The sequence below is a fragment of the Rhincodon typus genome, chromosome 28 (genome assembly GCF_021869965.1).
Source record: "Rhincodon typus isolate 14 chromosome 28, sRhiTyp1.1, whole genome shotgun sequence".
Lineage (NCBI taxonomy): Eukaryota > Metazoa > Chordata > Chondrichthyes > Orectolobiformes > Rhincodontidae > Rhincodon > Rhincodon typus.
The window spans coordinates 31,554,323-31,579,322 of record NC_063359.1 but is presented as its reverse complement, the minus strand read 5'-3'; the positions used below and the strand labels follow the sequence as shown (position 1 = coordinate 31,579,322).

Below are 25,000 nucleotides of genomic sequence, written 5' to 3'. Positions count from 1 at the left end.
AATAATTCGCTAACCCAAGGAAAGACCTAAGCTCCGGTACAGACGTAGGAGATGGGGCACCTTTGATTGCCCTCACGTTATCTTCCAACGAGTGTAACACTTGGGGTGCCTGGAAGATACATTTTTCCCTTCTAAGGTGTACGCTTGACTGGGAGAAACGTTTAAGGACTATGTCCAAGTTCTCGAAGTGCTCCTTATTGGTCTTCTCTGTTATTAGCCTGTCATTAACATTAACAACATTTAAAAGGCATTTGGACGAATACATGGATAGGAAAGGTTTAGACGGATCTGGGCCAAGTGCAGGGAAATGGGGTGGGCGTGGATAGACATTTTGGTTGGCATGGACCAATTTGGGCTGAAGAGCCTGTCTCTGTGCTGTAGGACTCTATGATTCAATGACTCTAACTGGATAACTGGTGACCTGGACAGACCTTGTAAAATGTTCTCAATCATCTGCTGAAAAATTGCACAGGCTGACGATACTGCACATGGCAGTCTCGTATATTGGTACAACCCCTTAAGGATATTAATTGTAGCATATTTCTGGGAATCGTTATCTAATTACAATTGCAAGTATTCATGGCTCATGTCCAGCTTTGTGAAGGACAGCAAAGAGGATTGGTTTGATGATTCCTTCACTTTCCAGCCTCCTGATGTTTGCATCAATTTTTGTTCGTAAGGCAAATGGCACTGGGTGGGCCTTGCAGAATCAACACGCAAGGTGGCCTTGGCTGCTTTGATATTTTCTAGACCTTCCTGAAAACGTCCAGGTATTAAAATAGGACTTCACTCAGGCAGCCATTTTCTAACTGAAAAATGTTAATGTAATCTAGGTGAATCTTTCTCAACCAATTTTGCCCCATCAAGCTTGGGCCCGAGCATTTTACTACAATCAGTGGTAACTGAACTAGTTGCTTCTCATAAGAGACCGGAACTGAAGTTGTAACCTTAATCTGTAAAGGCTCCCCAGTATAGGATCTCAGTCTAGCCGAGGTCTTGCGCAAACTTAAGGGTTGGAGTCCAGAGCGAATTTTGTTAAAGACTGGTTTTGTGACCACTGAAACAGCTGCATCAGAATGGACCTCCATTAGAACCAGGTGACCCTTTAACCAGATATTTATTTTGATGGCTATGATTTGGATGTTGCTAAGCAATTTAACTGTTCCAAACCAGATGTAGGTGAACTTTCCAGGATGTGCAGTCTCCTGGATACCAGCCTATGAATTCTCTTATTCAGTTTAGGTCTAGTGGGATGCTTTTGCTGCCTCAAGTCTGCATACTGGCAGCAACTACAATGGCTTTCTGGCCCGGATCGTGAAGAAAATGTTAACTGTTTGGCTGAGGCTTGGCTTTGTTTTGAGGTTTTGCTGCGGGCTGACCTAGAGTCCCTCTGTCTGTTCATGTCCTGAGTGAGGCTGTGCAATTGCCTTCACTCAAGTAGTGATCCCCAAGCTCAGTTGGCCTGGTGAAGGTGTCCACTTCCATCGGCATAACCTGCAACTCATGTGCTCCACTTGCCATATTTTCCAGTGATAAAGCCAGTTGTCGTGCCTGTTTGAAGTCCAGTTGAGCTTCAGCTAGTAGGCGCTTTTGCATGGTTACATCATTAATCCCATATACCAAATGGTCTCTCAGCATCTCATTAAGGGTTAAATCAAAGTCACATGTCTCTGCCAATCATCTTAACCGAGTCAAAAATCCCAATACGGATTTTCCTAGTTCTCGAATCGCCAAGTAAATCCTATAGCATCTCACAAATAGAGGAAGCTTAGGTTCATAATATTCCTTCACTAAATCTAACAACTCTTGAAAGGTTTTAGTATCTGGTGCCTCAGGGAAAGTTAGGATCCTAATATTCAAAAAAAAAATGCAAGTCCACAAGCTGTAAGGAGAATTACTCATTGCTTTTCATTTGCCCCAATGTCATTTGCCCAGAAAAAATATTGCATTATTTCCACATACTGAGCCCAGTCTTTTGACAGCAGAATCGAATTTGTCAAGCTTCCCAAATAATAGCACAATGCCAGAAATACTTACCATAACTCAGAGACAACTGTTGCAAGCGAATTTCTTCAGGAGCGTGCTTTTCTCTAGTCGCCATGGAAATAACTCTACAGAGGCCGGTATCCCGCCATGTCATCCTTTATTTACGCATGGAGAGTCCTTGACACTGATGCAGCTCCCTCAGAGCCAGCTTTCAGAGTGAACAGGATGTCTAACACTCCTGTTCTTATCTGTCAGCCAGGGCTTCCTGCTTAGACCAGATTAACAGCTCCAATTAGGGAACCCATATTCAATGAGGCCCATTTAGCTGACCTTGTTACAAATCATTACACACGTATTCTGACTCCCCTGACTTTAAATGGCCATAAGAGGTTTTTCTTTGTCTCATGCTTCCTGGTTGGCCTCAAAAAATGCGGGTGAGCAAATGTGTTGGAGGTTGGATAGTGGATCATTCATAAGAATTTCTGCTTTGTTGAGCACTAAGTGTTAATTGTTGCCACATTTTATTTTAGGGAAGCAAAGATTACTTTTTGACTAGTGGGGACAAAGTTCGATTCTTTTTTGAAGAAGGAGTGTTTGATAGCAAAGGTAAAGCCTAATGCCACTTGTATTTCACGTTAATTCATAAGAGAAAAATTGCATGTATTTGGTTTTCACATTGAAACAAATCACATAATAATAAACTGCAGTGACTACTATAATATTCCCAGGTGTATTGGCCATCAGTAACATCCTGGAAATAGTCGTGAAACGTGTGGCTGGTTCATCCATCTTTAAGTGCTATCAGCTAAGAGTAAGACATTAACCAAGTGCAACAATGTTTAAATCCTGAGATTCTTTTATCTGTGGACATCAAGATTATCTGCAGGGGAGAGCTCTCTGTGTTCTGGTCAATATTTATCCATTCATCACCACCACCACTAAACTAGATGATATGATTATTTTTCTCTGTTGTGTCATGTGAAAAGCACCTGCCACAACGTTAAGAGGAGAGAGAGCTGTTCAAGTCATGAATGGCTTTATTAGGGTAAATAAAGAGAGATCCTTTCCATTGGTCAAAGGATTGGTGCTGAGGACACAATCTTAAGCTGCATAGCAAAAGTCCTGGATGCAGCATGAGGAAGCTTATCACTTACACACGCAAACTACTATCATCTGGATTGCTCTGCCTGAAAGGATGCTAGAAGAAGATTCAACAATAACAGTCAGAAAAAAGTTAGTTAAGTATTTGAAAGGGAGAAAAATAAATTACATGGCTATGGGCAAATATTTGGAGAATGGGACCAACTAGATAAGGGGTTGAATGACCTCCTGTGCTATAACATTCTATGATTCTATGGTTTGCTCACAACTGAGACTACACTGTCTGTTTAGTGGTTCAGAACATCGAAGAATTTGAAAGGTGCTATCTAAATGCAAGTTCATGCCTCTAATAATTTATAATGTATCTCAGTATTATAGGGTGAAACTATGTGAAAAGATGTGGTTTTTTTCCCATTTTTATTTCTGCAGATGACTAGTTGGCAGATTTCCACCTTACCTTAACCTGCCATTCTGTAACCAGTGCCTCGATAGCAATGAGGACTGGGAGCTATGGCTCTTTCCCACTCTCCATGGCCTCTACTTGGTAACACTCTGAGATGTCAGGGCTGTGGTTAGGAATACAGTAAACTGTAACTGTCAACTCTTGTCAGTGTACTCTGGTGTATATTGCATCGGACCTCCAATGTGCCAGCATACACATCTGTTCTTTATGTCTCTGGCTTCAGGGAAAGAAAGGAAACTTTTTACACTGATTCCTTTCAGAATATCATTCGAACAACACTGCTGTCCTCCTGTACCGTATGTACAAAGTGATTTTTCATGCCTCTGCTTTGACAGTAAATAATGCCCTGGGGTATAATGGCAAGGATTTAATATGGCTATTTGTCATCTTTTGATTCATCTGTTCACAGTATAATGTCAAATAGGAGTGATCACTTTAAATGGAGACTTAGCACATTTTTTTTCATTCTCTGCCTCCTTAATATGTGGAATGAAGTTATTTGTTAGCCTAGGCTAACAGCACAGGTATCGCCCAAACTTGGGATCTTGTGCATGTCCCAGCAGGAAGAGTCTTTACCAACTGAGAAACTGGCAAGTCAAAAATCCTTCCATAGAAAGATGTTCTTACTCAGCCAGTGGTCACAAATCTACTAATTTTCATTTTTCTCTTCATTTAGGTGACTTTCTTGTACCAAAGGAGAAGTCTTTGAATAAAATTGGCCATGGTAAGGTCACTGCTTTATATTTTTGGGTAATGTAGAGAATAATTCCTTTCTTTTCATTTTGAGTGAAGTGTGCAAGAACATCCTGCTGAGGGGAATAGCAGCATTCACTGAAAGATTTAGTGAAGTTATTAGATTGCAAAGATCCAGCAAAACACTCATAAACCAGATTGAGGTGCTCAGTGAATTGCAAAGCTTTCCTGTCTGCTCAGTCAGGCTGGTTTTTAACTTGCTCACTGGGCTTTCTATTTATCTTTCAGCAATTGTTAGGGAATGGTTGATTGTTTTGCCACTTTTTAACCCAGGCAAACTGAGACCAATTTAAGTAACCATACTGCAGCAAACTTGAAATCAAATGCATTGAGTAGTTTTGTTATTGTAGGAACACACGTTCTTTATTTTGAACGTATGTCTTTCAAACCAGTTAGAAAGATCAGTTAGGAAGCATTTAAATATTTTCCCAAGTAGCAGACTCCTTTACAGTTTTATAATTCTGGCAAGATTCTCTGCTTTCTAGGAAATTTTTACAAATTGGCTTCATATAAAACCTTATGTCAGCTGGGTCTTTGTCCTCTAATGAAATCTAATTGATGGCACAATAGAGTTTAGACTATATTCTAAATTGAATGCTAATGATCCCTAATTCCCATGTTTCACCTTAAGCAAGAGGGCTCACCCAGACACTCACCAATAATGTGATTCTTCTCCACAGCTCTTCATGCCTTGGAGCCTGTATTCAAAAATCTCACCCATTCACTGAAAGTGCAGGTGGGTCTTTCTTGAGTCTACCATCAATGTAGTGTCTTACAGTGGCTGGCAAGCAGAACTTGTGTATCAGTGAAGCTTGATATAGACTATTGTCAAGTCACCTAAATGCTTTCTGTTATTTTTTGTGAGCTAGAAACCAGGTAGAAATAAACACAATGTTTGTTGAATCCAATTTTAGGAACATTTTCCCATCCCCAACCCAATGAATTGTTCTGTTTCAGGTTTAGAAACCTAGGAACCCAAGAAGGCCATTTGACCCTCGAACCTGTTCCGCCATTCAATAAGATCATGGCTGATCATTGAGCTCAAAACCCTAATCCCATCTTCCCCCCATATCCAATGATCCTTCTAGCCACAAGAGCTATATCTACTGCCTTCTTGAAAACGCCTAATGTTTTGGCCACAATCATGTTCTGTGGTAGTGAATTCCATAGGCTCACCACTCACTGGGTGAAGAAATTTCTCCTCATCTCATTCCTAAAAGGTTTACCCCTTATCCTTAAACTATGATCCCTTTAACTAAGACAACCCTGCCATCAGGATCATTCTTCCTGTATCTAACATGTCTAGTCCTGTTGGAACTTTTTGTTTTCTCTGAGATCCCCTCTCATTCTTCTAAACTCCAGTGAATACAATCTTAACTAACTTAATCTCTCTCATAGGTTCTGTCATCCCATGAATCAACTTGGTTAACCTTTGCAGCACTCCCTCAAGAGCAAGAACATCCTTCCTCAGATAAGGAGACCAAAATTACACACGATATTCCAGGTGTGGCCTCACCATGCCTTGTATAATCGCAGAAAGACATCCTTGATCCTGTACTCGAATCCTCTTGTTATGAAGGCCAACATACAGTTTGTGTCCTTGACTGTGTTTTAAGTGTGCAACCCCGTATTCTGCAATTATGCGCTCTAGTCCTAAACTCTCCCAGAAGTGGAAACAAACTTTCTGCTCCTACCTTTTTGAGTCCCCTAAGAATCTTGAATGTAGATTGCCTTTGTTCCTCTGTATCCCAGTGGGTACAGGTGCAATCAACTCAACCTCTTCTCATAAGACAGCCCCTCTATACCCTGTATTAGCTGAGTGGATCTTCACTGGGCTGCCTCCAATGCCAGTATATCTTTCCTTAGATAATGGGCCTAAAATTGCCTACAGTATTCCAGCTGAAGCTTTAGTAGTTCCTTGTAAAGCTTTAACAAGACTTCAGTATTTTTATACTCTATTCCCTTTGAAATAAAGACCAGCATTCCACTCACCCTCCCTATTACCTGCTAAACTTGGATGCTGGTTTTTGTGATTCATCCATTACATTTAAATAATGCAACAGTTTTTGCCTCCTGTACATACTTGTGCTTCAACCTGTGAATTGGTCATTACATCAAAGATTCCTGACTTTGCCAGTTTGAACATGAACCCTTTGGCCTATTGCCAATTTAACTTAATTATCCAGATTTACTTTTTCTATGCCATTTACTATTTGTCTGTCTGTGCAAGAAGGAATTTAAGATTTTCCAAGCCTTTAATCAGTTTTCTGCTCCTGGAGATCAGTCTCAAGTCTTGAAAGTCTTCTTTGTGCCTCAGTTGTATTCCTTTTAACCTCACTTGCTCCTCCATAGGGGAGAAAGGACAAACTAACAAAGACTCCCTGTTGTTCTCACCTGTGAACTCCCTTTTGTGACTCACTCACAGGATGCAGGATCACTGGCTATGCCAGCATTTATTGCTGAGAGGTCAGTTCTGAGTCAGTCACATCACTGTGCATCATCTGTGAAGGTTATTGTGTGAAGACCAGACCAGAAAGGAATGGCAGATTTCCCGTAAAGGGGTCATGAACCAGATGGGTTTTATTCCACCATCTGTCATGGCAGCATTTGAGCCTGGATCCCCAGAACATAACCTGGGTCTTTGGATGAATAGTGAAGCAATAATACCACCAGGCCAAGACCTCCCCAGTTTATTTGAATGTAGATTTAACATACATTTGAGAACAGGTAGCTTGGCTGCCCTCATTGCTCAGGGAATCATTTGGATCTGACAGAATTAAAGAAGGACTAGAACATGTGCATCCATTGAAATGAATCTGTGTCTCTGTGTGACAGGAGATAGCCCAGAAGTTGGATCTAAAGGAGCCGGTCATTGTGCAAAGCATGTATATCTTCAAGGTATGTGAGGACGTTATTTCCCTGCACCAACTATTGGTGAAATGGTACAGTTGGAAGCTGAAATTTTAGACTTTTTGAAAACCACAATAAATCAAGCAGAGTCAACATGGTTTATGAAAGGGAAATTTTGTTTACAAGTTTTATTGGAGTTGTTCGAGGGCAAATTGAGCAGGGTCGATGAAGGAGAATCAACATATATCATGTGCTTGGATTTCAAAAGATGACATTCAAGCATAGGAACAAGGAACAAGAATAGGCCACTCAGCCCTTTGAGCCTGATCCATAATTTAATGAGGTCATGGCCGATCTGATTTTAACCTCAATTCTACATTTCTGATCTATTGTTCCCTGGCTTTTCCTTACCACCTTTCATAAATAGTGGCACCACATTAGCCAACCTCCGGTCTTCCAGCACTGCACCTGTGGCTATCAATGACACAAATATCTCAGCAAACGTCTCATCCTGAGACAAAAAAAATCAATATAATCCCATTTTGAACTTAATACAGCAGGAACAGCAGCAGTTGCTGACTGTGCACATGAAGACCGACTGTCCAGTGCTTAACTATTGTATCGGCTGCTAGACAGAAGCAAAAACATAAGTAGATTGGCATTTTAGTGCTCCCTCATTCTCTCATCAGTGGCTTATTTGATTACTATGGGTCTAATACACAAGTCAATACAAGAGGTCTGAAATTTGATTCTCAGTCACGGTGAGCTGATCTCTGCACGTGGTGGCCATAGGAGAGTTGCAAATGGCTTCAGTTGCCCTGATGCTTCAGCACAATAGGAAATTTGAGACATGGAGACAATAAGCCACAGCTTTGACTCTTGTAATTCTTGCAGCTGAAATGTTATAATTGGTACTAGAGCCAGGCTTCCACCAAGTCCTTGTGGAATGCTATGTACAATTACAACATTTAAAAGGCATCTGGATGGGTATATGAGTAGGAAGTGTTTAGACGGATATGGGCCAAAAGCTGCCAAATGGGACTAGATTTATATAGGATATCTGGTCGGCATGGATGAATTGGACCAAAGGGTCTGTTTCCATGTTGCATATCTCTAAGAATCTATCTACCTCTGCTCTAAAAATATTTAAAGATTCTGCATCCGTTGCCTTTTGAGAAAGGGAATTCCAAACACTTCCAATCCTGAGAGAGAAATAAATGTTACCTCATCTCTGTTTTAGATGGGCGACCCCTTGTTTTTAAATGATGATCTCTAATTCTAGATTTTCCACAAGAATCCTTTAAAATCCTTTTAACATCCACTTGGTCAACTCCTCTCAGGGTCTTACATTTTTCAATCAAGTCATCTTTGACTCTTCTACACTCCAGATGATACAGGCCTAGCTTGTCTAGCCTTTCCACTCATTCCAGGTAAAGGTTTTGATAAAGTGTCACATAAAAAACAATGCAAGATTAAGAGCTTAGAAGAATGAGGGGCGATCTTACTAAAAAGTACAAGATTCAGAGGAGTTTGACAAGGTAGATGGTGAGAGGATGTTTCTCCTTGTGGGAGAATCTGGAACTAGGGGTTTCACAATAAGGGCTGTCCCATTTCAGACATACATGAGAAGGAATTTCTTCGCTATGACGGTCACTAATGTTTTGAATTTTCAACACTGGAGAGCAGTGGAGATTAGACTATTGACAGTACTCAAGGCTGAGTTAAAGAAATATTTGTTCTACAAGGGTTATGGGGTAGGCTACAGACATAAAAACCGTGATCTTCTTGAATGGCAGAGCAGACACTTGGAGCCAAATGGTTTACCTCTGCTTCAATTTCTTATGTTTTTATGAAAGATAGGAGAGGCCCTGATGCAAAACCTTTGCTAGAAATACATCTTTCAATCAATTGTTTCTGTTGTACGTTTTGCTTTTAGAGCAACTCTTAAGTGAGAAAGTATGCAATATTTGCATGCCTTGCTTAAATGTAGTTAAAAAGAAAAAAATGTTTGTTTGGTTTTGTGAGTGTTTTATAGTTTGGAGCTGTGAGCTACAGGCCACCTAGGAGTAGACAATGGACTTGAAATTTTCCTTGATGGCTCTGCTAGTAGCTTATCAATAAGTGACTCTATCAGTAAATGACTGAGTCATACAAACCAGAACAGACTCTGTTCTCCCTGTGACTTGTGTTCATCGTCGGAAATCACACAACACCAGGTTATAGTCCAACAGGTTTATTTGAAAACAAAGGCTTTTTGAGCCTCGCTCCTTCTTCAGGTGTTCATGGAATCATAGGATGGTGGCAGCACAGAAAGAGGTCACTTAGTTCATTGTGTCTGTGTTGGCTGCCCACAAGAGCAACTCACCAAGTTCTACTCACCTGACATTTCTCCATAACTCTCCATTTTTCCCCCTCTTGTGAAAATTGTCCAGTTCTATTTTGAGAGCCACGATTGAACCTGCCTCCACCATACATTCAGGCAGTCAATTTCCAGATCCTAGTCATTCATTGTGTGAAAAGGTTTTTCCCCAATGACCTCTGGTTCAAATGGAAACAGTTTCTCCTATTTGTTCTGTCCAGACTGCTCAGGATTTTGAATACCTCTGATCAGGTCTTAATCTTTGTACCAAGAAAACTGCCCAGCTTCTCTAATATATCCATGTAAATGAAATTTCTTATCCCTGGAATTCTTCTCATGAATATTTTCTGCACTCACTCCAATGCCTCCTGATGCTTCCTGAAGTGTGCCCAAAATTGGACGCAATACTCCAGTTGATACCAAAACATTGTTTGAAAGTATTCTCGACCAGAACATCAATTCCCCTGTGTATCGTGAAGGCTGCCTTGGAGGACACTTACCTAAAAATTGGAAGCTGAATGTCCTTGACCGCCGAAGTCTTTGCAGTCTGGGACGGAACATTCCTGTCTGGCGATTGTTCTGCGGTATCCATTCATCTGTTGCCATCGCGTCTGCATGGTCTTGCCAATATACCGTGCCTCAGGGCATCCTTGCCTGCAGTGTATGATGCAGACAACGTTGGCCGAGACCCATGAGTATCTGCCATGTACGTGGTGGGCGTATGTTCCCGTATGTGATGGTAGTGTCCATGTTGATAATCTGGCGTGTCTTGCAGAGATTGCTCTGGCAGGGTTGTCTGGTGTTGTGGTCAATGTTGTCCTGAAGGCTGGGTACTTTGCTGTAAATGATGGTCTGTTTAAGGTTTGGCAGTTGTTTGAAGGCAAGAAGTGGAGCTGTAAGATGGATGTTTGCTGTCATCAACAATGGATGAATGAACACCGTGCAACAATCGCCAAACAGGAATGTTCCTTCTCAGTCGAGGAACACTTAAGCAGTCAAGACACTTAAGACATTCAGCCTCCGATCTTCGGGAAAGCGTCCTCCAAGGTGGCCTTCAAGATTCACAACAACCCAGAATCGCCGAGCAGAGACTGGTTGCCAAGTTTCGTACCCACAAAGACGGCCTCAACCGTGATCTTGGGTTCATGTCGCACTACATGTAACCCCACCATACTGTTTTGTATTTGTAAAATCTTTGTTACTGACCTGTTTTGACATCATCACCTCGAAAACTTGTTATGATCTCTCTACCTTAATTAGTTTTGTGCAGTTCTGGGTTACTTGTTACCTTGGTTAGACCCTCGGCATGCAACTCTTATACCTATCATGTTATTCCAGCCATTGGTTTGTCTTCAGCACCATCTTATTTTTAACTTTTTGTAATTATCTCTCTGCCTCAATTAATCAGATCATTGGTCATTCCTTCATTTGCTATTCAGCTGTTGACACTTTACTCACACTGTCTGACACTTTTGATCACCTGCAGATACTTGTTATTTCGCCTGTTCGGCACTCCACTGACACTATTTGTACAATCTTTTGATGTCTCTGCCTATAAATTCCTGTGCTTCTCTTCACTTCATGTGATGAAGGAACAGTGCTCTAAAAGTTTGTGATTTCAAATAAACTGTTGGACTATAACCTGGTATCATGTGACTTCTGATCTCGAATCTTCGTGGCTCTTTGACATGGACATTATTTCAACAAGTACTATACTGGTTACGTGACAATGGATAGCATTGTGTTGGGCTGAATGCAAGCTGAATCCTTCTCCTGCCAGCCCTGCATCACCCTACTTAAGGCATCATTGCATATAAAGGAGTATTAAACTTATAGTTCAGGTTTCCCTTTGTAACCTAGGTGGTCTTGAAATAGCTGTGTGCACTGTGGCCAGCAAGTGCCTCCTTTTAATTGTGCTTCATAGAGATGCCTACCTGCAAACTGCAATGAAAGGTGACATAATTGGCATTGCTTGTGACCAGCATTTGCACCCCACATGCATGTCTTTTTTATTATTCATTCGTGGTACCTGGGCATCATTAGTTGGCTAAGATTTATTGCCCATACCTATGATATGATTGTGAATGTTCACACTGCAGCAATTGACCTGAAAGACCTGTGTGTGCACAGATGTAGAGCACACATTTTTGGCTGACATTTCAGATGTGGTTCCAGTTATTTTCCATTCGCTGGTCACTTTTAGGAACCAGGAGACCTTGGAGGCAGTGAGAGGTCACACTGGACACTGTGAGTAGCTGGCTTGGCCTGGATGTCACCCTCTCCCTTCCCCCAAGCCCCAAGTCCCTTTCTACCAGCAATCCCTGGCCAGTCCAACTTGACCGAAGTGCCACATGTTCCCCCCACCCCCACTATAACAAATCAAGACTCCAATATTACCCCCGGATCCATGACCCCAATTTGGGATGTCCACCATCAAGCTGCACAGTCCCCTCCTTGAGGCCATGGTGGTAGTGTCCACCCCACTCCCATAGCCACCAATGTCCTCTCATGGACTACTGCTCACTCCCTTTCTATATCATTTTTCTTACCATCACTGTCATTGTGTCCTCGGCATCCAACAATCCCCTGCGTCTCCTCTGCTGCCTACAATCCCCAGCATTGATTCCCTCCATCTCCCAACCCCTAGAGAGCTCTCTTCTGTCTCGCACCACCATTCCATGCGTGCTCGTTCCACTGATGCCAAGGACTGACTGTCCACTGACAGTCCACTCCCTGGACTGCAGTGATACGGACCCCTGATCCTGACCATCCCAAATGGATAACTGACTGTGCACAAGCTACTGAACTGTAATGGCCCATTACTGATGATACCGGGGCCACAGACTGTCAGCAACCCCCTTGACTCGACTGAAGACTGGACTCCTTATACTTTGAGACATGGCCATTTGACTGAAGCACATGTAGTGTATGTGCTGCATAGGCACTAGGCATGTGCTGTAGGTCTGAGATTCACATATCACTGTGCCATATAGTAACATGTCCACATTAGTGACAGCTGACAACCCAGCTGGCTTTGTCTCTGCTCTGACTAGCTAGGCAAGACAGAGTACTGTGAGCCTTGTCCAGTCTATGAGATGGGTGCCTGTCCCTGCACACAAACTGTCCTTCCAGTTGCATTGCAATGAGAGGTGTCAGTGTACTCCAAAGTGCAGGAGTGTACTGTGAGTGGACCAGAATGTCCCACGATAGTGCAAAGAGGCTGGCATATGTCAGATGTCTGTATGTGTGGATGAGTGTCTGGGTGGCCAATGCCCATGCACCATGTCCTGTGGCGTTCAAACCAGTTGTCCAAGATGGAGGTCTAGAGGAGCATTGGTGAGCTGGAGTCACCAGCCACCCGCTTCAACTTTCATGTCAGGAACTCTCAGTATCTAGCTTCTATCCAATGCATGGCAGAATAGGAATCTGCATGTTAATGAGGTGAGATTAGATAATAATGGTGATAATGATCAATAATCCCCATTAATAGGCCTCTCATCACTCATGAGCAAGAATTTGGACCCTATGTGCAGAGCTCAGTTAGAAAACTGTTACTCCAGACATCGAGAAAGGCCTCACCCAACTTCTCCCATGATTCTTCTGAATTCCTCGCCTGAGCCCAGGTCGTTCCGGATCTGGGGAAATTCTGCGCTAAAAGTTTCTAGTTTTTAATTCTGAGGTCACCTATTATCTTTTTGTAATGTTCTGAAACATTATCTCATGGGTGTACATTAATGTCTTGATCTACTTGATGATGCAGTGCATGAGATGACAGTGTGTCTTTCATGGAAGTCTACAGATTATGTCAGGTGGCTAAAGTTAATCAGTTGAATCCCACCTTAAGTGTCCTGTACTACTAGAGCACTCTACTGTAGTGTAAGCTTGTACAAATGCTAACAATATGTTTCTCTGTTTTTTTTTCCCCTTCTTCAGCAACCACAAATTGGTGGTGAAGGTATGGCAAAACCATCTTCCCTGTAACATCACACACCTGCCGCTCAGTTGTCCTTGTGTTTGCTCTGTCAATCCAACTGGATAACCAAGAAGAGAATAATATTCCCAATGCAATAACTGTGACTGATTTTTTAAGATTATAATTTCCTTTCTTCAACAATCATCACATTACTAGATTGGTTATTTTTCTTCCTCTGTCACTTTTGTTTTAAACAGTGAGAGGGATGTGAGGTACCATTGCTGATGTAGTGAGATAATCTTGCCAGAACTCAAAGAGGAAACGGTATGGTGTCCTCTCTTGATCGACTGAATTCACCTCAACAATGTTTGAATTCAGAAGTAGGAATGTCCCAATACAGTTATATAGAGAATGCACCTGGAGTGCTTTGTGCAATTTTGGTTTCCCTACCTGAGACAGGATATACTTGTCATAGAGGGAATACAGCAGGGATTCACTAAGCTAATACTGAGAATGGCAGGATTGTCATATGAGGACAAATTGGTTTGATTGGGCCAGTACTCACTAGAGTTCAGAACAGTGAGAAGGGATCTGATTGAAATATATACAAAACTAAGAGGGCTAGACAGACTAGATGCAGAGAGAATGCTTGCCCTGGTTGGGGTGTCTGGGACCAAGGGTCACAGGTTCGGGATATGGAGAAATTATTTAGGATTGTTTAGGGCTGAGATGAGGAAACATTTCTGCAATCAGGGGCGGTCAACCTGTGGAATTCACTACCACAGAAGGCTATCGAATTCAGGTTGCTGGGTACATTTAAGAAAGAGATTGATCAATTTTTAGATGGTAAACATATCAAGGAGTGTGGAGAGAAAGTGGCAATATGGAGTTTGGATAGAAGATCAGCTGTAATCATATTAAATGTTGGAGCAGGCTCGAAGGTTGAATGGTCTACTCCTGCTCTTAGTTTCTCAGAGTTTCTTTTGGCTGTAAATTGATGATCTGTTTTTGATGACAATAAATTCATCCCCTATTTCTCTCTGATCAATTTTGTTCTCACTGTCCCCAGTGGCCCCTCATCAGGATGCTTCATTTCTATATACAGAACCTCTCGGACGTGTTATAGGGTTTTGGATTGCACTGGAGGATGCAACTGAGGAGAATAGCTGTCTTTGGTTCATTCCTGGTTCCCACACAGGTAGGAATCTCAGTGACTTGACATCTCTCATATACTTTAGCGATACCTGGATGCTATTTTAAACCACCTTTGTACCTTGACATTATCTGTTAGTTATGAAATGCAATCTCATCCGTGCTGCTGGTAAAATTTTCGTTTTGAATTTGTTCAAGGGATTTGGGCATCACTGGCTGGGCCAGCATTTATTACCTATCTCTGGTTGCATTTTGAGAAGGTGGTAGTGAGCTATCTTCTTGAACTGCTGCAAACCATGTGGTGTGGTATACCCACAGTACTGTTACAAAGAGAGTTCCAAGGTTTTGACTGAGCAACCAGTGAAAGGATAGAGATATATTTCCAATCTGGGATGGTGTGTGACTTGAAGGGGAACTTATAGGTCGTGGTCCCATGCATCTGTTATTCTTGCCCTTCCTGGTGGTGGAGTATATGGGATTGGAAGATGCTGTTGAAGGAATCTTGTTGTTTTGCTGCAGTGCATTTGGTAGATGATACACACTGCTGCTGCTGTGCATTAGCAGTGGAGGGAGTGAATATTTAAGGTGATGTATGGGGTGCCGATCAAGCATGCTGCTTTGTCCTGGACAGAAGTCATTCTATGGGCAGAGTGATGAGAAAGGGAAGATAGGAACCTCAAGTCATTCTTTGTGTTTTTCTCGACACAAGCCTTCCTCAGCTGGGATATAGAAAGTAGATAAAAAAAAAGGTGTAACAGTAAAATTCACATACACAAAAAAATTACTGTTTGAAATATCACAGTATGCTTCATACCCAATATACAATACTTTGTTTCTTTCTGACTTGACAGCTGGTATTACCCGGAGGATGTTACGTGCCCCTAAAGGAGAATATCCTTTGCTCAAATTTGTTGGAAAGCAACCTGATTATCGAGATGATCAATTTATCCCTGTTCCTGTTAAAAAAGGTAGATGCAAATTTGAGATTGTAATGAAGATTGATTGTAATGCTTCGTATTGTATAGTAACTCCCTATTAGGTGGGGAGCAGGACAGAGTTACTGATGCAAACTCTACCATGTAATATCAGGGAACATTACAAGCAATGCATTTGAGTGCCTCTGATGCCAAAAATACTTGTGATCATCTGCATAACTGTGGGGATAAATTACTTCAATAGATTTGCTTCTCTAAATCTTGATATTATTTAGTCAATGAGCGATGGAACTCTGTGTTGATTTTCACAGGAAAACAGAAGAAATTATAGCAGATAATCTTCAAAATACTGGTTAGAAATTCTGTGCAATGACATGAAATTGACTTTAGCTCAGTTGTAAAGCAATGCTCCATCCTATGGTAGGAAATGTTCTGGCATCCCTGATTTCTTGCACAGTGGTTGTGCATACATAGGGATGAGAGGGGAAGCAGCAAGGCTTGACCAACCTGGAAGGAAGCAAAGATGAATTGACACCTGACTCCAGGACACCACCTGAGAGTTGGTGGAATGCATTTTCAGTGTAGATCTCGAAGCAGGCCTGGTGAGCACTTCTGAGCTGGTGTTTGCAAGTAAAGCAAGTGCATTATTAATAACACCGAGTTACTGACTCCAACAGTGGCTGAACCTTCCAATCGGCCTGATGGGAGTGTTGAATTGTGCCCCTTTACTTGACGTTCAGTAGTTTACAAACTAAAATTACCTGGTATTTTCGCAATGTGTGAGCATTGCTGGTGCTTTGAATTTCTCAATTATAGCTGAAGGAAGGTTTTCAAATAGTATCTGTGGCTTTAAATTGCAGGGTTTCTTGCCCTGATGTTGGGAATGAGATAACTACCTGTAATATAGATGCCTGGATTTCTAGCCTGTGCAGGCAGCTGAAGCCTCAGCAAGAACAAATTTGGAGCGTCTGCTGTCCGATACCACCACACCAGCAGCAGAAAATCCTTATGGGTCTCGGTGTTACTGGGACTGTTTTTTATTTAATAGTAACCATGCTGCAATATAAATATATAAAGGCATGTATGTAAAATGTTTTTAACCTGAATGTTAATATGAATAAAATACTGTCTAAACTATCTGATGCTGGATGTTTTGCTGTATGCAGGTGGTCTTATCCTTATTCATGGAGAAGTTGTGCACAAAAGTGCTCGAAACACATCAAATAAATCACGGCATGTTTATACCTTCCACCTGATGGAATCCCAGGATAGTCAATGGAGTGAGGAGAACTGGTGAGTGGAGTTTCATTTACAAGATTCCAATGTTGATTTGATTATTTTAGCTTGGATATTTTCCTGCATTTAATAAAACCCTCCTGCTGAATATTTCTTGCATTGTTAAACAATGGTGGTCTTGTCTGAACGGTGAATTCCACCACAGTCAGTCTGTTACCATCTGCTCAAAGGTCTATTCGTCAAGATGGTATTTGATCAATAGGAAGAGAGTATGCTGCAGTGAAATGTGCCATCTCCTGCCTGGGTTGAGTTAGAAGATTCTTTTAGTGAATATTAAAGGGATGCATTCTCCCTCCTGGACTTCATTTTGATGATCCTAACAAGTGGTGAAGAATCTGGACAATTTACTTCTTTTATTCATTTCAGTTCATCCATCCATTTCATTTCAATCCATTCATTCATTCATTCAGTCAATCTGTGCCACCATGGGAAGGAAAGCCCAGGAGCTGTTTCTGCACATCAGTACTTGAAAGAAAAGTTCAGAAAGCTATTCTTATAAAAAGAAAGTGTACCATTAGCTTAACAGAGGTGGAAATGTTATAAAAATCCTTTACAAAACACTTTGTTACAGCCAACACAGGCTCATTATACCTATGTTACCTCATTGATAATTGTCTCACTACCCCTTTCTTTCCCCACTATTGACCTGTAATTCCTTACCCCTCCAAGTATTTCAATTATCTTTTCAAAGTTAATCTGCTTTCACTCCCATTTCAAGCAGTGCAATCCAGATGACAACAACTTCAAAAAGTCTCCCCTTCGCTAAAATTGTGTTCCAATTCTGGACTGGATATTTTTGCTGATTGGCTGAAGATGTAGAGGCAAAAAGAGGAGACTTTTTGAAGTTGTTGTCACCTGGATTGCCCTGCTTGAAATGGGAGTGAAAGCAGATTAACTTTGAAAAGAGAATTGAAATACTTGGAGGGGTAAGGAGTTACAGGTCAATAGTGGGGAAAGAAAGGGGTAGTGAGACAATTATCAATGAGGTCACATAGGTATAACGAGCCTGTATTCGCCGTAACATTGTATGATTCCTTTATATGAAACAGTGTATGATTGAATAAAACTTGCTGATTGTTGTTGAGATGAATGTGCTGAATATGCTTTTTCTTAATTCCAGGTTGCAGCCAACTCCAGAACTACCATTCCCATTTTTATACTCTTAACCGCCATCATTTTAACCAGAGCCAGTGCAATACAGAAATACATTATGTGTTCAGGTGTAATGTATTCTGCTGTTAGCTGAAATGAATAATACGTTAGATTGTGAGGACAATATATTTACAAAATAAATCTCATTATGATGAACTATTTTTCAGCGGCATGCTCATGGATTTAAGTAAATTGTAACCCTCTGCAACTGTCTTTTTGCACCCTTCCTACTCTTACTGTGATTTGTATTGACCTCACATTTACCTATTCTGGAATAAATTTGCAATTCATCTATCCTATGCTTTGCTTTATTCTCTTTTAAGAATTTGAATGAATTAAAAAAAAACATTTGTTCAGATGGAAATTTGTAATATGCAACCTCTAATAAAAGGTCTTAGTGAACCAGTTCGGAAGAAGAGTTATATCAGACTCAAAACATTTTCCACAAATGCTGCTAGACCTGATGAATTTTTCCAGCACTTTCTGTTTTTATTTCAGATTTTCAGCATCCACAGTATTCTACTTTTCTCATTGGAGCTAATTCTTTCAGTATGCTGGAGTAAACTTGTGAGAAATTGAGTAAAGTTTTTCATCCTGCTTGGATGCCTGGTGATCTTGGCTCAGATACTCAAATATTCATTAGAATTAATAAGTTTTGGGTAACTTGTTTACAACTTTGGTAGTATTTAGTTGATCCCCAAGGTATGGAAATAGTAATGAAAGAGAGCTAATAAGAACGAAAGAAAGAAAACCATTAATGCAGGATGAATGATCGATAGATTCTGATTTTATTCTTGTTTGACATTTTATACTTCCAGTGAATACATTCCAAACCTTCTGTACTTCACTACAATACAGTTCAGCATAAGGATGGTGATTGGTGATCAATATATGATGAAGTGCAACATGTTCAGAAATAGACTTTTGAACTGGGCCATGCTTAAAGATGGGGTGGGAGAGAGAGAAAAAAAAAGGCTGGTGGATGAATTACACTGCAGTCTGTACTGTTAATATATATTGCATCTGCAGAGGTATTGCTCATTGGATGAGCATGCAAATGGAAGCACTGAGAAAGGGTCTGTTTGCATGCTGTATGACTCTATCAGAGTTCAGTAGGCTTTGCTTAACCACTTTATTTGATGTGTGCCCTACAGTAGTTCAAACCTGAATGAAGGGGCTAAAATTATAAATTCTTTAAACTAGGAAGTTTAGGTGTCTGTCTGCATGGGTATTTCTGAAAATTTCTCATAGGATGTAGAAGTCACTGGCTAGACAAGCATTTATTGTCCATCTCTAACTGCCTTCAGAAGATTGAGTAAGTCTGATTTTGATTTTTTCCTGCTGCACTTCTGTTTCCTTTCCTGTTTTCCCACTTCTCCCCTTTTCATTCCAATAGTTCCTTAGAGATGATTTCAGAATCTTGATTCCTCTGTGGAATACAATAACAGTGATCAGCCTCTGATAGCTGATTGTTACTGATTGTGAAAATGCAGATACATAGCATAGGGATCTCTTCTCATCACTGAAATAGATGGAATGGGGGGTACAAGCAAGAGACAGAGTGTAGGAGATGGTGTAGAAGGAAGCAAAGGTGATATTAAAATCGGCTAGAAGAGAGAAAAAGCTATAAAAACAATTACTCACGATTCATTACAACTAGTATCTGAAGACAACAGCCATGTTAAAACAGATCCACTATCTGTGCAACATTGTAAAAAAAATCCTAATTTAGCTGTCAGGCACCATGCAAGTTACGTGAAGGTTCTTTTACGTATCAGAAGTTAACAAAGCATTTATTAAGTAATTGCAGCACATGGAATTTAACTATAGATTCATTTTTACATGGTTTATTAGTGTTTTCTAGCCTCACAGAATCTTCTGTTTGTAAATCTTTTGCCATTATAAACAGTTATGCATGCATCTTATCAAAGATTTACGATCAAGAAATTTAATTTTAGTAAATTTCTTAAAGTCAACAGTGCAGATCACAATTTAAGTCAAAGAAAAAGCAACCATCTTTTGGGAAATATTTAACTTGTGTTCAGTGTACAACAATGCTTGAATTTATCTGTCCTCCAGCAAACTTAAGTAAGAAGAGACAATATCCATTTTGTTGTATTCAATGATGTGTGCTTATTTTTCTTGGAATGAAATACAAGTTTGGGCGACTAACCATAGGGAAAAACTTCAGTATAAAATTATTCGTTTCCTGCCATCTCCACTGCAGATATTCATTCGCTGCTCCTCTGATTCGACAACTATCCAGTGTATGGACCTGTGGTCATTCTTCATTTACAAGCCTACCTCACCAGGAATACATCGCAACCAAGTTTGAACCAACCCTATGTTGATACAAACACTCCCATCTTTCTCAACTAATGTCACTAGGTTGTAACTAGGACCAAGATACCTAGCTTATTCCATGACCTGATAAAATATTTTCTAATATAACTGTTTTAATATTCTCTATTCTTTCATGGGATATGGGTTTTGCTGGCAAGCTCAGCATTTGCCTTGCCCATCCCTAATTGCCCTTGAACTGAGTGGCTTATTTGAGAGGGCAGTTAACAGTCAATCACGTTGTTGTGGGTCTGGGATCACATCTAGGTTAGAGCAGGTAAGAATGGCAGATTTTCTTCCCTGAGGGGCACTTGTGAACCAGATGGGTTTTTACAACAAATTATTGATAGTCTCAGTGATTGTGACCATGAAACTATCTTGATATCGGATTTATTAATTAGTTTAAATTCCGTTATCGACCACAGTGGGATGAACCCATGTCCCCAGATATTAGCCTGGGCCTCTAAATTATTAGTCTAGTGACATTATGAGTAAAACCACTGATTCCCCCATTTATGCATTATTTGAAAATAAGGTGAATAGTAACCATTTAAAGAGATAGTTGATCAGACAGCCCTGGTCATTGAAACGAATGCTTTGCAATAAGCAACAATATTTCACTCCTCACAACCCCACCCCCCAAAAAAAAAGTTTATTAAAAAGTTCACCAGCCAATTATTATGAGTTAGTGATTTCTTTCATCCAGGAGATGGAATTTCTCTGGTGGGTGTTAACTACTGTCCAATTAGAAAAGATGGGATAAACTAACAACCAACCGAGTTGAAATGGTGAAATTTGGAATATGACACTCATATCACATATCAGCAAAAGACAAGCACAAATGTTTAAAAATAAGTTAGTGCAGAATGTGATGTAGTTGTGATTTTGTCCCTGAGCAACTAAAGATCGTTGTAAGCATTTTTTTGTCGTGCATGTGTCTGACACATTGGTCTTTCTCCATTCTTTTTGCAACTTGCATTAAAAACTGATATTTAAATAGTGCATTTGACATAAGAAATGTATCCAAGGTGTTTAATAAGGGCATAATAAGTTAAAAATTTACACCAAACCGAAACCAGAGCTTTTAGATTCATGGACCTGACAGGGTAGACAATGAAGTTGTTTCTCCTGGTTGAGAAATCAAGAACATGGGCACAATCTCAGGTTACGGTGCGGTTGTTTGGGACTGTGATGGGGAGAAATGTATTCACTCAAAGGGTAAAGGTTATGAATGCTCCCTCATTATTTACTTAAAGCTGAGATAGACAGGGAGCATGCAGAAAAATGGCATCGAGTCAGATGATCAGGTGTGATTTTATTGAAGGGCAGGGCAGGTTGAATTACTCTATGACTTAATTCTCTTTCTATTTTTTCTGTAAGATTATGTACTAATCACTGCTGAATGACTGGCAACTGACTTCCAGGTCTCTGTTATTTTCTGGATCAGTACCTGTAAGGTGGACAGAATGACCTCTATTGCCAAATCTTTACCCACCTAACCTTCTCTCTGCTCACACTGAGAAAGATCCTTCACTCCGTTCAGTGCTTCTTTCCCCAATGACAGATCACAATTTCCTTAAATTAATGAAGTATAAGAGGTTAGATATTATTTTGTGAATGTTCTGCATTGCTTCATGTTACTCTAGTAACAAACATACCTCTTTGTACTGTTCCTAGTTGACCTGGTTTCATTAAGAACTAATGTTCACTCCATTTACCGATATGTACACTGTATAGGTGTTAGCCATGATCTTACACTGAATAAAATCTTAAGGTCCATCAGGCATAAGTCACATAATTAAGTTTGAGATGGTTGAGGTGTGATCTATACATCTCAATCACTAATTATCAGCAACGAATCCTAAACACACTATTATCACAAGATTTGCTGGTTGAGAGGACAGATAAAGATGTTTTTTCTCGATCTCCAGCATTTTTTGTTTTCAGTTTTATAATTTGTTCCTCTCTTCTCCATTTGGTAATGCCAGGTTGGGTCAATGAAAGAACATTTTATATTGAGATTATGTCATCCTGGCCGAAAATCCACAAGGACCTTTCATCATCAGGATTTTCTGGATAGTGATCAGGAATGGTAATGAAATACTGGAGATGTTGGAAATCTGGAACAGACACACAACATTTTGGAAGGACTCAGTTAGCCAGACAGAATTTTATCAAAGGTCAAAGGTTAACCCTTCCGCTTTCACTCTCAATCAGAACACTTAAAAGATTAGACCTTAAATATTAACTTTTTCTTTTTGTTATACTTTGCAGGTCAGACATTGAGTGTTTCCAGCAATGTGGATGTTTATCTCAGAATTCAGTAGTTGCACTATTTTGAAGCGAATTGTGACTTCCAACTGTGTGAAAAAATGTATGTCAGAAATATACAGGATTGACATGATTGCATCAATGGTTGGGGTGCACAATATTTGTTTCATTTTTGCTGAACAGAGAAAATACCATTTGACAAGATTTCCCTCTTACTGATGACCTGTGTTGAGGTACATGTGAAAGACAGCAGTTGTGGCCTTTACCATTCTGATGTTTAAGGCACAGTTCTTTGCTCATTGCTATAAATAAAAGGCTACATCTGACGTTTCAAGGTCTTCCTTCTTTATAGATTCTGGATGCTCTGGCTGATTTATTTTAATTAATTTCCCTAGCCAGGATGAGCTGGTTAAATCAATCTAGACGAGAGAACAAATAAGGGACGTTCCTGGAGTGTATGGCTTAATTTCACTTCGGAGAATGAATTTACTGATGGGAAAAGCCTGAACACATTCTTTTGTATTACAGTTATCATTACTTTAAAGTAATAATTTATCAGTTAGATATTAATTTGTTTGGAATCACCTCCAAATATAATGATTTCCTTTTTTTTGGGTAGTATCTGCCCTTGTACCAGCAAAAACAGATAATTTGCTGCAATGTCAGTGTACATCCAACTCTCTCATTCAAACCATTAGCATAAGGAAAAGATACAAGGGCAGTAAAAGATTGTCTATTTGATCAGTGTAAGCTTCTAGTAGGGAGACTATACCAAGAGACCCCACAATCCAGGTGTAGCTGCCATTCAGACTCACTGTTTTATCAAAAATCAGAATCAAAGCAACAGCAATGATTTGGGCAAAGACAGAGGTTGCTGTTCCTTCAAAGGTTTTCCTTGTTGCAGGCCACCTAACTTCTCCCATTGTGCTTCCAATAGCAGAAGCCAAGGCGTCGCCAATGCCCACAGCCAGAACCCCAGCGTATGGAGCCAGTGCTACCTCTCCTGGAAAAGAACTCTGTGGAGCAAACATACCAGGGAAAAGCCATACAGGCAGGGTCAGTCCTAGCAGCAGGTAAATGTGCGTCAGGATCAAAGGACCACTATCACGGTCATCAAGGAACAGGGCTAGCATTGGTCTCAACATCATTCCGAGTGGTTTAATCCTAAAATGCCTTATATATTCCAACATCACAAATGCAGCAAAGCAAACCACAGCAGCAGCATAGAGTAGTGGACGATCATAGATGAGACCCGGGACATAGGTTGCCACTATGATGAAATGAAAGCTTTTCCGCATAGTAGTTGAAGCTTTGTACTCTTTAGACCCAGATGATTGCATACTGTTCTGGTGAAAGACAATGATAGAAGCAAGAAATGCCAATGTGACCCAGTAGCTCAGTAGGTAGATCCTGGTTCTGGTGGATGTAAGGAAGTTGAGAAGCCAAGAAAAAAGATGGTTTCTGGTCAGCCGGTAGAACCAGGGCACCATGATTCCCATTCCAAAAGCCACAGCGGTCACATGGAAAATCAGCGATGAAACCCAGGTTTTAGAGTCCATAAAACAGTATAAGAGAGTAAAAACAAATCCCAGAAGGGCGATTCCAACCACAGTCACCAAGAGGAATGATGCGAGTGGATCACATCTACCGTCTCCGAAAGTTAAAGACCGTTTGATGAGCTGGTTGGTGACTATACTCAAACCTGACAGAAACAGCATAACTTCTCCTGGGGTGAAGCTCCGTGGCATAATATAAAGGACAATGAGAGAAAGATAGACAAAAATTAATAATATCTCCAGGATTTCAATGACCTCAGACACTGAAAGAGCATGCTTAAGGGCATATATTATGGCACTGGTTGCAAAACCATACAGAATGCTGGTATTCGTGGGCCGAGGCTTTGTGAGGCCCAAACCCAGTAATGAGATGAACAGAGCAATGGCCATTCCTGCAGCTGAACACACGATGCAGAACCGCTCGAACTGTACATTTCCAACAGTTTCCCACTGCTCCTTTAACACAATTCCTAGCAGAGGCAATACCACGCTGGCTGGTAGCAGGCCACTACTAAAGGCCGACCTATATTGAAAAACAGCATTTCCGGACTTTAGTAACCTGTCCCACTTATGCTGAACATAATAAGCCTGAATCGCCAAGGCAAGTGTGCACCAGGTAAAGATGTTCCAGATCACAGCGTGGACAGACAACACGATGACGAAAACAATGAATGACTCCACAAAGACAGGATTTTTCAACATTGCTGCAAGACTTTTCTTATGGTGTACACCGTACTGAGGAAAGTTTTAATTATTGTAGAATCCTGAAAAGCGTTTGGGGTTCCATTTCATCTGGCAGAAATTATGTTGTTGAATGTTCCCTTTCATTGAATTTTCTTCCAACTTTTGCAAATGGGTAGATCTAACTGACTG

General features: G+C 40.6%; 2 protein-coding genes across 5 annotated transcripts in view; one reads left to right on the top strand and one right to left on the bottom strand.

The window, feature by feature from the left end:
• Positions 1-18,255, top strand: part of phyhd1 (phytanoyl-CoA dioxygenase domain containing 1) — a 31,458-nt gene extending 13,203 nt beyond the window's left edge. For both annotated transcript variants that reach the window (XM_020534277.2, XM_048613845.1), the window contains 9 exons: positions 2,517-2,592; positions 4,227-4,274; positions 4,984-5,039; positions 7,139-7,201; positions 13,446-13,467; positions 14,495-14,623; positions 15,429-15,545; positions 16,679-16,805; positions 17,929-18,255. In XM_020534277.2, the coding sequence (XP_020389866.1) occupies positions 2,517-2,592; positions 4,227-4,274; positions 4,984-5,039; positions 7,139-7,201; positions 13,446-13,467; positions 14,495-14,623; positions 15,429-15,545; positions 16,679-16,805; positions 17,929-17,974 (684 nt within the window). In that variant the 3' untranslated portion in view covers positions 17,975-18,255. The remainder of the gene's footprint in view (positions 1-2,516; positions 2,593-4,226; positions 4,275-4,983; positions 5,040-7,138; positions 7,202-13,445; positions 13,468-14,494; positions 14,624-15,428; positions 15,546-16,678; positions 16,806-17,928) is intronic.
• Positions 18,256-18,727: 472 nt separating this feature from the next.
• On the bottom strand, positions 18,728-24,994 carry dolk (dolichol kinase). Of its 3 annotated transcripts, XM_048613843.1 has the most exons (3): positions 21,959-24,994; positions 21,796-21,875; positions 18,728-19,389 (listed from the first exon to the last, which is right to left on the bottom strand). In XM_048613843.1, the coding sequence occupies exon 1, from the start codon at positions 24,827-24,829 to the stop codon at positions 23,258-23,260; it is 1,572 nt and encodes a 523-aa protein (XP_048469800.1). In that variant the 5' UTR covers positions 24,830-24,994; the 3' UTR covers positions 18,728-19,389; positions 21,796-21,875; positions 21,959-23,257. The 3 variants fall into 3 exon arrangements, with proteins under 3 accessions (XP_048469800.1, XP_048469799.1, XP_048469801.1); XM_048613842.1 differs by having other exon boundaries at positions 21,796-24,994; XM_048613844.1 differs by lacking the exon at positions 21,796-21,875.
• Between the last annotated feature and the right edge of the window lie 6 nt (positions 24,995-25,000).

Excerpts from the sequence above, each read along its gene's own strand:
- dolk (XM_048613842.1), bottom strand. The coding sequence starts at position 24,829 with ATGTTGAAAAATCCTGTCTTTGTGGAGTCATTCATTGTTTTCGTCATC.